The sequence below is a fragment of the Corvus kubaryi genome, unplaced genomic scaffold (genome assembly GCF_017639235.1).
Source record: "Corvus kubaryi isolate FWS band 111438036 unplaced genomic scaffold, C.kubaryi_AGA036_p1.0 134, whole genome shotgun sequence".
NCBI lineage: Eukaryota > Metazoa > Chordata > Aves > Passeriformes > Corvidae > Corvus > Corvus kubaryi.
The window spans coordinates 8,068,895-8,081,949 of record NW_024580668.1 but is presented as its reverse complement, the minus strand read 5'-3'; the positions used below and the strand labels follow the sequence as shown (position 1 = coordinate 8,081,949).

Sequence of the window (13,055 nt, the reverse complement as noted above, 5' to 3'; positions counted from 1 at the left end):
GCCCCGGCGTGGCGGCGTCTCCCCCGCCCCGGCGGCACCGGGGCCGCCCCGTCGTGTGCGCGCGCGCGGAGGCGGCGGGGGGGACCCCGCGGCAAGATGGCGGCCGAGCGCCGGGCGGGGCCGCGGGGCATGACGGGACCGGGGGCGCCAGGTGGCGCCGGGACCCCCGTGAGGGTTCTCGGGACCCCCGGGAATGGGCCCGCGGCGGCTCCGGGGCCCCGAGCCCGCCCAGCCCGGACCCCCGCGGTGGAGGAGGACAGCGGGAAGCGGGCGGCGGCCCTGACGGCGGCGGTCTTCCCGCAGGTCGAGCGTAGCGGGCCCCGGCAGGGCGGGCATGGAGGAAAATGCGGTGGAGAGCAGTAGCGACGCGACCCCGCAGGCGGCGCGGGAGGAGCCCACCGAAAGCGGGCTGGGCGTCGGGAGCTCGGAGGCCGTGTCAGCGGACAGCAGCGATGCCGCCGCGGGGTCCGGGCTCCTCTCCCGGGCCGATGACTCCGGCGTGGGGCAGAGCTCCGACAGCAGCGCGGCCTCCTTGGTAGGCGCTGGTGGGAAGGATGGGGTGGCAGGGAGGGCAGCCGTTGTTCTGCTTCCTGGGGGTTTCTGTAGACATTTCTGACGATCTGAGCTCTGCGGCCTCGGCAGACACTGTTATACCTCTGGTCCGGCATCTGCTTGTCAGTCTGAGGAGCAGAACTCCCCTTCGTAGCAAGAGCAGCCCTGGAGGTCCAGGTTTTTGTCAGTACTAAAAGACTTGCTCTGATGCCTTTCCTGGGAGTTTTGCAGTGATACGCCTGGTCATTTGCATAAGCTGGTTGCCCCAAGGGCTTGGCCTGGCAAGGATGTTTCACCTGAGCTCTTCTGGACTCTTTTTATCTGCCAGGAAGAGGTCTCAGAAAGCAGCTCCAGCACAGATGCCATTCCAAGGATTTACCTGCCAGACTCATCCTCTATTGCCCAATCCACCTTGGTCTCCAGCGTCTCCACTGTGAGCCAGTCCGTCATGGTGTCAGAGTCCCCACAAGTCCTGGTCCACTCCAGTGTCGTCACCGATGGAGCCACAGTTGTGTCAGACTCCACTGCATCCACCTCCTCAGACCTGGGTTCTGCCATTGACAAAATCATTGAGTCCACAATCGGGCCTGACATCATCCAGAGTGAGTGTGTGCTCCCATGTGGAGATGGCTTGGTGGGCTGGGGAGGGAGCTGCCACTGCACCAGACCTCAGGAGGTGGGGGAAATGTGGACATGGAATCATTACAGCTGGAAGAAACCTCTAAGGTCATTGAGTCCAACTAGTCAGCAGGGTTTTCTCTTCATGCCTTGCTGCAGTGACTGGAGGGTTTGGTGAGGAGCCTGTGTTGCTGGACAGCCTTCCTTCTGTCCAGCTGCTCCTTCAGGCCAGGGCAGGCTCCATCCCCAGAGCCAGACCCTCCTCACACCTTACGGCTTCTGTCTGAACTGTGAGAGCCCCAGGGAGCCCCAGTGACTGTACAGCCCCTGGATCTGGCAGTCACCACTCTGCTCTCCTCTCCCTGCCAGGCTGCATCGCCGTGACCAGCGCAGAGGATGGAAGGGCAGAGACCACGCAGTACCTCATTCTACAAGGCCCCGATGATGGTGAGGGAGCTCCCTGGGCTGTCCATGGTGGCCAGCTCTGCCTCTGAGCCTTGTGCCACTTGAGTGTAGCCTGGAGTGGGTGTCCCAGCTGCATCAGCCATGGTGCCTGTACCACAGTCCTGTTGGGAGCCTGTTCCTGAGCTTGTGTTCAGCCCTGTGCCCCTGTACGGATGCAGCCTTGGATGCAGGTGAGGGTCTGCCGCTTGGCTGAGCGGGTTTTGGCGTTTCAGGTGCCCCCATGGTGTCCCAGATGGCCACTTCTGCTCTAGCCAGTAGCTTGGCGATAGAAGCTGTTGCTGATGGACCTACCTCCACGTGCCTTGACCAGCCCGGCCCTTCAGAGCCTTCTGAGCAGTTGGAAGTGCTGGAGCTGCCTGCACAGCCAGACCGAGCCCAAGAGGCAGATGGTGGGGAGGAGCTGGACCAGCCAGACTTGGAGACCCTGGAAGAGATGATGGAAGTGGTGGTGGTGCAGCAGTTCAAGTGCAAGATGTGTCAGTACAAGAGTGTCTCTAAGAAAACACTGATTAACCACATGAAAGAGCGTCACTTCCAGCCAGGTGTGTGCCAAGGGCTGAGGGAAATTCATCTCACTGCAGATAGGCTCTGCTCTCTCCAGGGGAGAAACAAGAGAGGAGCTGGAGCATAAGGGTCTGTTCTGGCACACAGTCTGGTAAAGAGCTTTCACCCTGTTCTCTGTGGCAGTGGGTTCAGCTCTGGCTTTGAAGAAAGGACGACCACGAAAGGTGGGAGCTGCTCCAAAGACTGAGGATGAGGTTCCAGAAGAAGAAGATGATGATATTATGGATGCTGGTGCTATTGATGATCCTGAAGGTAGGACTTGCCCATCCCCACATCTTACGTAGCTTAGTCTTTTCCCAGTCTCTGATGTTTTGTGTCACTTGCCTGCAGAGGACAGTGACTACAACCCAGCTGAGGATGAGCCCCGGGGGCGACAGCCCAAGTACGGCCGCACTGTCCCCACATCCAGCGAGGAGAGGCCACGTCGACGCCCAGGGAGACCCCGCAAGCTGCTTCGTCTGGAGGATATGCCTCAGGACATGCTGGAAGGTGAGGGAGGCAGGAGGCAGCAGCCCCGTTCAGAGGTGGAGCAGGGAGTGGCACACAAGCTCCTGGAGCCACAGCAGGAATCTGACAGAGCTGTGCTGTGTTCTGTGGAACAGGAGGGGAGGTGGAGCCCTTGGTGACGTCCCAAAGCACACCAAACCAGGAGCTGCAGAACTCAGAAGCAGCCAGTTCCTCCAGCATGGAGAATGGGACTGGTGAGAGCCTGGCAGAGCCCAGTATCAGCCAGTCCGACTCAGAGAACAAGGACCCTTCCTCCAACACTGGTGCTGAGGAGGCAGATGTCATCCCCCGGCGGCGCGGGCGGCCCTCGCGCCGCTTCCTGGGCAAGAAATACCGCAAGTACATGGGGCACAGGTGAGGGGTGTGCTGGGCCCTCTGGCCTGTGCCCAGGGCCGGTCCAGCCCGTTTGCCACCGCAGCTCTGAGCCCTGTTCCCATTTCTGCAGGTATTACTACAAGTCCCCCAAGCCCCTGATGCGACCCTACCTGTGTCGGATCTGTGGCTCGCGGTTCCTCACACATGATGACCTGCGCTTCCACGTCAACTCACACGAGGCCAATGACCCGCAGCTCTTCAAGTGTCTTCAGTGCAGCTACCGCTCCCGGCGCTGGTCCTCCCTCAAGGTGAGCTTCATCTGCCCTGCCCCGAACCTACAAGGTGCCTGGTAGCCCCCGGTTTCATGGCCCTGTTCTGCCTCTCACAGGAGCACATGTTCAACCATGTGGGCAGCAAGCCCTACAAGTGCGAGGAGTGCAATTATACCAGCGTGTACAAGAAGGATGTCATTCGGCACTCCACAGTGCACAGCCGGGACAGGTGAGGGCAGCACAGTCCTGGGGACTGAACAGCACTGACACTGTTCTTCCTGCCCTGGGAGGGTGGCCGTGACTGCCCCGTCCCCTGACCCTTTCCAAAATGGAGAGTTTTGGCGTCTAGGTATAAGGCAGCTTGGACTTAGGGTGTAGCTGACACAAGGGGCTTTTCTTACTTATTTTTCAGGAAGAAGAGAGCTGATCCGGTGAGTTTGAATACTCTGTTGGCTTGAATCTCAGCACTGTTATATGGGAAGAGGCACATCTGGGTCTTCCACAAAACCTCGGTGCCTCGTTGAGGGCATTGTTCCTGGATCTCTTGAGGAAAGACAACCCAGGTCCTGCAGTGGGGAGAGGGTAAAGAAACTGGTGACCTCATCCAGGTGACCTCATCTTTATGCTCTCCATCCAGCCACCAAAGCTGAACTCCTTCCCGTGCCCCGTCTGCAACCGTGTCTACCCCATGCAGAAGAGGCTTACGCAGCACATGAAGACACACAGTACAGAGAAACCACACATGTGTGACAAGGTGAGGGGGACACAGCCTGGGGAGGGGCTGGCAGTGGGTGAGGCAGGGCAGGAGGTGAGTGCTGCTTTGCTTTCTTTCACCATAGTGCGGGAAGTCCTTTAAGAAGCGTTACACCTTCAAGATGCACCTGCTGACGCACATCCAGGCCATCGCCAACCGCAGGTAGGAGCCCAGCATGCCTAGGCAGAGCCCGTGTCCCACTCCCCTTCAGCAGGTGTGACAGGAGGCTTTGTCCTGGCAGGTTCAAGTGTGAGTTCTGTGACTATGTCTGCGAGGACAAGAAGGTGCTGCTCAACCATCAGCTGTCGCACATGAACGACAAGCCCTACAAGTGCAGCGTCTGCAAGTATTCCACCTTCCGGGAGGACTTCCTGGTCTCGCACATGGCAGTCAAGCACACAGGTGAGAGGAGCTGTTTGACCAATACCCTGCATCCCCCGTTCTCCCAGAGACAGTCAGAGTCTGCCTGCTCTCTCTGCCATCCCCTGGGGACCCTCTGCCTGACTCCCCCTCCCGGGCCCTGCAGGAGGGAAACCGTTCGCTTGCGAGTTCTGTCACTTCACCACCAAGCACAAGAAGAATCTGCGCCTGCACGTGCAGTGCCGCCACGCCGACTCCTTCGAGGAGTGGGCACAGAGGCACCCCGAGGAGCCGCCCTGCCGCCGCCGCCCCTTCTTCACCCTGCAGCAGATCGAGGAGCTGAAGCAGCAGCACAGCCAGGTGCAGGCGCCGGCTGAGCCAGAGGCCAGCCCACCGGTGAGTGCTGTGCCTGGCCCCAGCTCCTCCTGGTGCTCACTGCCCACTGTGCTGTCAGCTCCCTCTCTCACACAGGCACCTCTTGGCCCCATCACCTGCCACACGGTCCAGGCTGTCGCAGGTGCAGAGCCCTCTGTTCTCTCGCAGGGTTCCCTGGAAGGGGCCACCATCATCTATGAACAAGGTGAGTGAGCTCTTGGGAAGGGGGTGGGATGGGGAGGATATTAGTGAGCTCCTGCCTGACCCTCCCTATTCAACCCCCTAGATGTGGCTGGATCAGCAGAGCTGGCCACGCAGACGGCCCTGGATCTCCTGCTGAACATGAGTGCCCAGCGGGAGCTGGCCACCGGCTCACTGCAGGTGGGCAGGGTCAAGGGAAGCCAGGCCTGCTGGGGGCTGGCACAGGGAGGCTTCCCAGCCCTGTTTTGTTGCAGGGGTGTCTTGCAGAGCTTTGCCCCCTTGGCTGAGCTGCTGTATTGCACAGGTGGCAGTGGTGAAGCCAGATGACCCAGAAGAGACACCAGGCCCCTGTGAGCTGCAGACACAGGAGGAGGAGGCAAAGGTGGACTCCAAGGAACAGCAGCAAAAGTTGGTGATGCTGCACATGGCAGAGCCCGGGCAGACACTTGTGCAGGAGGCTTATGGGGAAGCAAGCCTGAGTGGCTCAGAGCTGCAGCAGATCACGATCCCCTTCAGCGGAACAGCAGAGTACAGCATCATCGCACCCATCAGTGAGGAGATCCAGGCTCCCACCACGCTGTACAGGTCAGCTGTATGGGAGGAGTGGGGAGGTGGAGGCACTTCTGGCCTCCAGTGAGGAGGCTTTAGTGGTGAGGAGGAGGAGGCAGATCCTCCCTGACCCTGTGCTCTCCAGCAGTGAGGAGGAGAGCCCTGTGGAGACCTCCCACGCAGTCGTGGTGAGTGGAGCTGTGATGACAGAGGAGGCTCTGAAGGACCATAGCAATCACTACATCATGTCATCTGGTGTCCCAGGGAGCCAGTTCCAGACCATGGAGGTAAGGATCTGAGCCTTCTCCCCATCCCGAGCAGCAGTGTGAGCAGGTGTGACTGGTGTTTCTCTTGCAGCCCCTCAGCGGGGATGATGCCTTTTCCTCACCCGCGGAGGGCCAGGAGGCACAGCCCGCCAGCGTCAAGTGGCCCCTGGTGCAGTGTGTCGCCAGGCAGCTCCAGAAGGACTCGTCTTTATCCCTAGCCTCCGAGGGGCAGGAAGTCTCATCCCCAAAGGTCAAGTGGCCTGCACTCCAAGGCATGGCCAAGAAGCTCACATGCAAGGTTTCCGCAGCCAAGAAGCTCTCATGCAAGATTTCCACAGCCAAAAAGTTTTCATGCAAGATTTGCACAGCCATGTTCACAGGGAGAGCGGAGATGGAGAGTCACAAGAGAGCCCACATTGGGCCCAGCACCTTCAAGTGTCCCGACTGTCCCTTCACTGCCACCCTCTGGCCAGAGGTCCGGGTAAGTTTCCTGGTGCAGAGCAGCCTTGGGAACAAGGGATTTGGAGAAACGGGGGTTTCTCACTCAGCACATGTCCTCCTGCCCTAGAGCCACATGGTTCAACATGCCAACCTCCGGCCACACAAGTGCCCCCACTGCAGCTTCGCCTCCAAGAACAAGAAGGACCTGCGCAGGCACATGCTGACCCACACCAACGAGAAGCCCTTCGCCTGCCAGGTCTGTGGGCAGAGGTGAGTGATGCAGCTGGGCTGTTCCTGCTTTGGGAAATCCCACGGAGCTCTACAAGGCTCAGGAGGAGATAGAATCTTGGCAGAGCTTCCCCAAACCTTCCCGAGAATCCGCCCATTAGAGGGGACAGTGCTCTTGGCAATGGTTCCTGCTGCAGGTGGACCCAGCTTTGTCTCCAAGGACCCTCTGCATGGGAGGGTTCAGTCCCTGGGCACTGATGGGAACGTGCTGGGAGAGGGGACAGGCCATATTGTAGGATGTGCCTGTGCTGCCTGTAGCCTGCAGAGAGCACAGGGTCCTGTGCACACTCCGCCTCACTCTGCCTCTCTGTAGGTTCAACCGTAATGGGCACCTCAAGTTCCACATGCAGCGTTTGCACAGCTCAGAGGGCAAAAGGCCAGGGCCAGCTGCTGCCCAGCAGACCATCATCCTGAACAGTGACGAGGACACCCTGGCCACCCTACACAGTAAGACATGTCCCTGGGACCAGGGCTGACCTGTGGGTGTCCTGCATCCGGAGCCCCATGTGGGATTCACCCAGCTTGTGGGTCAGGTGGGGCTGAAGGGCCAGGAGGATTCTGGTAGAGACAGAGACCAAGGGGCTGGGCACGGACAACTGCGTAGAATGAGGGGGCCTGTGTTCCCTCCAGGCAGATCCTGGTAGATCGGTGCATGTGGGAGCAGCTCACGCTGGAAGCAGAGTTCAGCATCTGACGTGGAGGGTGTTTTCTGCCCATAGTGGTTTAGTTCTGACGTTGTGTGAGCAGAGCCCAGAGACTACCCCGTGCTTTTCACTGGGCCAGGTGCCAGCCAGTGGCCACTGGGGAGCGGGGCCATTGGCAGCCCTGGCATGTCCCCAGCAGCATCCCCACCGGCTCTCTCTCTGTTGCAGCGGCTCTGCAGGCCGGCCAGGCCGTGCTGGCTCCCGAGCGGCTGCAGCAGGCTCTGGGGCAGGAGCACATCCTTGTCGCACAGGAACAGAGTGTCACCAGCCAGGTGAGTTGGGTCCCTCGGCCTCAACCTCCTGTCCTGTGTGGCCACTCCCCATACTGTGGGGGCCTCCTGGGGGGAATGTGGTTAGGCCCAGCCCCCCTGACTACACTGGGCACTTGCTGACATTGCAGGAGGAGGCAGCCTACATCCAGGAGATCACAACTGCTGATGGACAGACAGTACAGCACTTAGTGACTGCTGACAACCAGGTGAGGGGACATGGCCCATGGATGGGAGACTGCCCGGTGGGAAGAGCTGGCAGCAGTGGGGAGAGCAGGGCTCCGTAGAGAGACGAAGGCACTGGGGTGGTGACCTTTTTCTGGGTCTGAATTCCCATGTTTGCAGGTTCAGTACATTATTGCCCAGGAAGGCGTCCCGCACTTGCTTCCCCAAGAGTATGTTGTTGTCCCAGAGGGACATCACATCCAGGTGAGCTTCAGAGTGTCTGCTCCCATCACATGGTGGGTGGGGCTCATGGGCTGTCATGTGTGAGGCTGGGCCCCCTCCTGCTCCCTCTTGCTCAGTCTGTTTGGGTCACAGCATTGTTGGGGGCCTGGACACCCACAGACCCTGCCGCAGCCTCACTGTTTGTCACCAGGTACAGGACGGTCAGATTACCCACATCCAGTACGAGCAGGGTGGCCAGTTCCTCCCAGAGTCGCAGGTAAGGAGCCACGTGTGGTGGTGGGAACTGGAGGGTAGGCCCTGAGCCTGCAGTTGGAGAGGGATATGTGAAATAGAGGGAGCTCGTGGGCTGGTGCCTGAGTGCAGCAACCGTGGCTGGAGCAGCTCCAGGAGGAGCCCTCCTCTCAGGAATTCCCTGTTTTCCCCTCTGTAGATCCAGTACATGCCAGTGTCACCTGAGCAGCAGCTTATCACCCAGGCACAGCTGGAAGCAGCAGCACACTCAGCCGTCTCAGGTAGTAGCAGGGCCCTGTGCCAAAAGGGCCAGTCCTCCCAGGGTTTGGGGGTGCCAGTCTTGCCAGTGCTGTTGTTGCTGTTGGCAGGGAGCCATGCAGCAGCCCTTAGTGGGAGGGATGGGAAGACCAGGCTGGATCACTGTTTTGCTGCTAGTCATGGTGTCCAAGGGCAGACCTTTGCTGGTCCCAGCCTGTCAGTTCTGGAACAGGGTTAACTGGAGCCCCACATGGGCAGGGGGGCCTTTTGTCCCTTCCCCGGGGACGGGTGAGGAACATGGAGGGGAGCCCTGAGTAGCCACCAGCTCCCCCTGCCCTCGGTCCGAGGCAGCACTGACCCCCCTCCCCTGCAGCAGTGGCGGATGCAGCGATGGCCCAGGCACAGGGCGTCTTCACCACCGAGGCAGCAGCCGAGCAGATCCAGCAGCTGCAGCCGGGCATCCACTACGATGTCATCACGCTGTCGGACTAGCACCGGGCCAGGGCCGCACTGTGCTGGGCAGGCGGCCGCACCGGCAGCAGCCGCCCCAGCCAGCAGTTGCCTTATTGTGCCGGGGCTGCGAAGGACACGCCTGAGCCACGGCGGCACAGACACGACCACGAACACACTGCCGCTGGGCCCCGCGCCCTGGGGGTCCTGCACATTCCCCCAGAGACTGCTCAGCAGCCACGGGGGCAGCCCTTGTGTGGACTGTCTCTTTGCCTGTTGCACTTGATGGTCTGAAATCCCTTTTCCTGAACGGTCTGTGTGGGCAGCCATGGATCACCATCTGCCCAGCACACGAGGATCCTGGGGAGGCCGTAGGGCTGGGCACAACTGTGTGATGCAATGTCAGAGGTGAGGTGTGTGCAGCCACAGCCACTGCTCCTGCAGCCATGGGGCCAGTGCTCCTAGTGTGCCAGCAGCCAGCCCTCCTGTGGCATCTCCAGCCTGCAGGCAGGCAGCAGCAGGGCTCTGGACTGGAGGAACCTGAGGACAAGGTGGAAGATGCTCTATTTTTCTTCTGGAGAGAGATGGACTCTCGTGTTGGTCCGTTGGTGGTTGTGGGAGGGGTTCAGCTGTGACATTCTCGAGCTTTGACTATGCTTATGAATAAAAAGGGATGGAGACCCGTGTGTGTGCCTGCCTGGGGGTCCAGACAGCAGGAGACAGGGATGGGATAGCCCAGCCTTCTCAGCCCAGGCCTGGGGCTGAGGCACAGGGGGCCTGGAGCCCAGCACTGCGCTGGGCCGGTCGCTGCTGGCAGATGCCCTGGGCTATCAACTGCCTCCCGCCCGAGTGACCTTGACTCCTGGGAAGTGAGCCGGGCAGCTGGGACAGCGGTGGGTTTGGGGCTGGAGTCATGAAATTAATCGAGTGGTAAACAGCCTAAATCCCGTGTAACTCTGTCCCGAGCCACACAGCGCCCTCCTGAGCGGCTTGTCTGGGCCTATTTACATGCGATTATAACAGCTAATCGCAGAGTTTTAGTTCTCTGCTCCTGCATTAAACTGATTATCCGCGGAGGGGAAAAAGGCTGGGAACCACCCTGGCTCGGTGAGAGCCTCTGTGACGCCTGAGCCCCGCGGCTGCGGGCCCGGGGCGGGGTGGTCTCTGCTGGGCTCTCCGTGCCCTCATGCAGGGTACGGCGTTGGCGCCGGGGCTGCTGTGGGACGTCCCCCCGACCACCAGGGCAGTGGGGTGTGGGTGGCCCCGCACCTCCCCACGGTTGGCTGCGGCTGACGTGGCTCTCCCAGCTGTGCTCTGTCCTGGCCGTAGCTCTGTCCCGCTGCCTTCGCACCAGCCCTGCCCGTGCCCGGTAGTGCTGGTGCGCGGCTGTGCCTGCCCGGCTGCGGCTCGGGCGGTGTCCAGCTGTGTCCGCCCGCTGTGCCGGCGGCTGGCCGTGGCCCTCCCTCTCCAGCTGTGCTGTGCAGGCTCAGGGTGCTTCGCGCAATCCGCAGGCGCTTTCCTAGATTACAGCCCCATTATCTAATCAAGCAGATCCACGGTGCTGATTAGGGCTGGGGCTGGAGGAGTCCCGTGGGGACAAGGTTATGGGGCCACTGCGGGGCCGTGGCCAGGTCTGGTCCCAAACAGCAGCACCAGTGTCCTGGCTGGCTTGAGGCTTTCGCACCTGTGGCTGTCCAGAGCACAAGACCAGCCCACGGTAGGATGGATGGGACCAGAGCTCTGGCTGCTGCATGTTGGGAGCTCCAGGTGCTGCTGGGGCTCTGGCCACGGGGTAGCGCAGGGGCTTGAGACCTCTGGGCACTGGCACCTCAGCCCCGGGACCTTCTGCTGTCCCCAGGGCCTGCAGGGATCCAGGGATGTGGCCGGGCTCATTAGCACCGGTGACCTTCGCCTTCCTGTCCTGGCCAGCGCTAAGCGGGTTTGTTACATATTTAATATCCTGAGAGCGTTATTAGTCGGTATTTAACGACGGATACAACCTGTGGGATAATCCCAGTCTTAGCAGGGAGGCGTGGCAGCAGGACCAGGCGGCTCAGGGGGTCGCGGCTCTCGGGGCCCCTTGCACAGCTGCCCACCACTGCCTTGCCCACCCTCTGCCCCCACTGTGCCAGCCACAGGAACCCCCCAGTGCCTGCAGGGATCCCCACTGTCCATGGGGCTGCAGGACCCTTCCTCTTCGCCACTGCTGCCGGGAATCCAGTGGCAGGCATGGCAGTGCTGGGGCTTGGGTGAGGACCTGGCCAAGCCAGAGGAGGAGCAGCAAGGGTGGCTGTCCTCCCACCAGGCTATAGTTTTTCCACCAGCCCCTGGCCCTCCAACTCGCCCCTCCACAGCATAGGGGGAACCACAGCCCCGTGTCAGGCCTGGGGTCATAGATGGGACACAGCTCTCGGAACTGCAGTAAAACCCCAGGTGTGCTGTGTGCTTGTGGCTGTGGGTGGCCATGGGGCTCACGGTGGGCCGGGCCCCATGCACCAGCCCGGGGGTGCTGTTGTACCTCATCCCTGGGGGCTGTGTAGGCTGTGCATAGCTGGGGGCCTGGGAGGGACCAGGGCTCTGGCTGGTGGCAGGCAGGCGAGGAGGACGGTCCCTGCCGGTCCCTGCCCAACAGTAGCTGGGGAAGGGGGGGGATATCAGGTGCCCCAGATCCTGCTGCCGCTCTCGTGGGTGCTAATACCCCCTAATCAGCTGTCAGTCACTGCGGACCCCAGCAGCTATAAAACACCCGGGAGCAGCTACCCGGCTCCTCTCCTGCAGTATGGCAGCACCTCGGGGCGAGAAGAGCCCAGGACAAGAGCTGGGGGGCTGTGGGGGGCCTTGGGGGACCCTGCGGGGGCCACCCCAAGCCTTACTGCCCTGCCCCTACTCCTACTCCTGCCCCTGTCCTATTCTGGCCGGGTACAGCCTCCTGCCACCCCCTCTCAGCCTCCTGACACCCCTGGTAAGTGCCGCGCTGCAGCTCTGGGGGAGGAACGGGATATGGGGCTCTCCCAGGACCAGGATGGGACTGTGTGGGGTGGTTGGAACCGGGGCTGGTCCCTAGTCCTGCTATCCCGAGTCCCCTGCCCGTCCCCAGCATTCCCCTGCCCCCCCACACACCCTCCTGCACCTGGCACTTTGGGTGCACACAGGATAGGAAGACAGTAGGCAGGAGACAGCTCTGCCCTCTCCCACACACAAAGGGCCGAGCCCTGACATCGCACAGCCCCTCTCCTCTGGCCGTGATGCTCTCCTCCCGTCCCACCCTGACACCTCTCTGCCCCTCCAGGTCTCAGCACCCTATGAGGTGCCGTTGGGGCTGCCCACGGAGCCGGGGCGGGCGAAGGCGGCAGCAGCGCGGGAGAGCACCGGGGCACTGAAGGCCTGGCTGGCGCGACACCCCAGGAACCCCTATCCCAGCAAGGGGGAGAAGGTGATGCTGGCCGTGGTCAGCCGGATGAGCCTCACCCAGGTCTCCACCTGGTTCGCCAATGCCCGCCGGCGCCTCAAGAAGGAGAACAAGGCAAGCTGGGCCACACGCAGCACCTCAGATGGCGAGGACAGCGAGGGCGAGGGTGTCCCATCGGCTGCTGTCCCCATTCCCAGTTCCAGCCCTGTGCAGGATGGGTGTGAGGGCAGCCCCGAGGTGAGGACAGGCCCTGGACAGGGCAAGCAGCCCGAGAAACCCAAGATCTGGAGTGTGGCAGAGATGCTGGAATCTCCCCCCAGCAAGAACAGGTGTCCCCTGAAGGTGCCAGTGGTGCTGGAGCAGGTGTAGGACTGGGACAATCGTGTCCTGTCCCCAAGGGCATGGCAGGAGAGACAGCCATGGGACCCAGCAGCTGCCTGGCCAAGGAGAGTGGGAGATGTGGGTGGGGAGGAACACAGCACAGTAATAAATATGACTGTCTTGGGTCTCCTGGTATTGCCTGTCTGCGGTGGGGATGCTGGTGGGGGATGCCAGCAGGGACGCCTGATATCACTGGGGACGCTGGTAGGGATGCAGGGGTGGGCAGAGATGTGGGTAACTTCACTGCCAGTGCTGCTGAGAGCAGTCCCTGGGGAGCAGGGCAGATCCAAGGCAGAGATCAAAAATAGACTTTGCTCTTCTTGATAAAAGTAATAAAATGGTTAGTGGTGTTAAATTAATCCTTACAAAATAAAACCCAAGGAGGTTAAATAAAGCCCGGAGGCTCCGCATAAAAACC

General features: G+C 61.1%; 2 protein-coding genes across 10 annotated transcripts in view; both read left to right on the top strand.

Annotated features, from left to right (window-relative positions):
- Window positions 1-9,527, top strand: part of ZNF335 (zinc finger protein 335) — a 10,024-nt gene extending 497 nt beyond the window's left edge. Inside the window, exons 2-28 of one of the 9 annotated variants that reach the window (XM_042048961.1) lie at window positions 304-535; window positions 881-1,154; window positions 1,540-1,617; window positions 1,848-2,177; window positions 2,323-2,451; window positions 2,530-2,688; window positions 2,802-3,060; window positions 3,152-3,329; window positions 3,410-3,522; window positions 3,706-3,724; window positions 3,931-4,047; window positions 4,133-4,209; window positions 4,289-4,449; window positions 4,574-4,803; window positions 4,879-4,987; window positions 5,069-5,163; window positions 5,288-5,568; window positions 5,678-5,819; window positions 5,890-6,279; window positions 6,367-6,509; window positions 6,841-6,974; window positions 7,400-7,503; window positions 7,632-7,709; window positions 7,846-7,929; window positions 8,099-8,164; window positions 8,339-8,420; window positions 8,771-9,527. In XM_042048961.1, the coding sequence (XP_041904895.1) occupies window positions 335-535; window positions 881-1,154; window positions 1,540-1,617; window positions 1,848-2,177; window positions 2,323-2,451; window positions 2,530-2,688; window positions 2,802-3,060; window positions 3,152-3,329; window positions 3,410-3,522; window positions 3,706-3,724; window positions 3,931-4,047; window positions 4,133-4,209; window positions 4,289-4,449; window positions 4,574-4,803; window positions 4,879-4,987; window positions 5,069-5,163; window positions 5,288-5,568; window positions 5,678-5,819; window positions 5,890-6,279; window positions 6,367-6,509; window positions 6,841-6,974; window positions 7,400-7,503; window positions 7,632-7,709; window positions 7,846-7,929; window positions 8,099-8,164; window positions 8,339-8,420; window positions 8,771-8,889 (4,152 nt within the window). In that variant the 5' untranslated portion in view covers window positions 304-334 and the 3' untranslated portion in view covers window positions 8,890-9,527. The other 8 variants (XM_042048998.1, XM_042048988.1, XM_042049013.1 and 5 more) reach the window with 8 other exon arrangements.
- Window positions 9,528-11,484: 1,957 nt separating this feature from the next.
- On the top strand, window positions 11,485-12,762 carry LOC121674532 (iroquois-class homeodomain protein IRX-2-like). The gene is made up of 2 exons (XM_042048936.1): window positions 11,485-11,809; window positions 12,137-12,762. The coding sequence occupies exons 1-2, from the start codon at window positions 11,627-11,629 to the stop codon at window positions 12,623-12,625; spliced, it is 672 nt and encodes a 223-aa protein (XP_041904870.1). The 5' UTR covers window positions 11,485-11,626; the 3' UTR covers window positions 12,626-12,762.
- The last annotated feature ends 293 nt before the right edge of the window (window positions 12,763-13,055 follow it).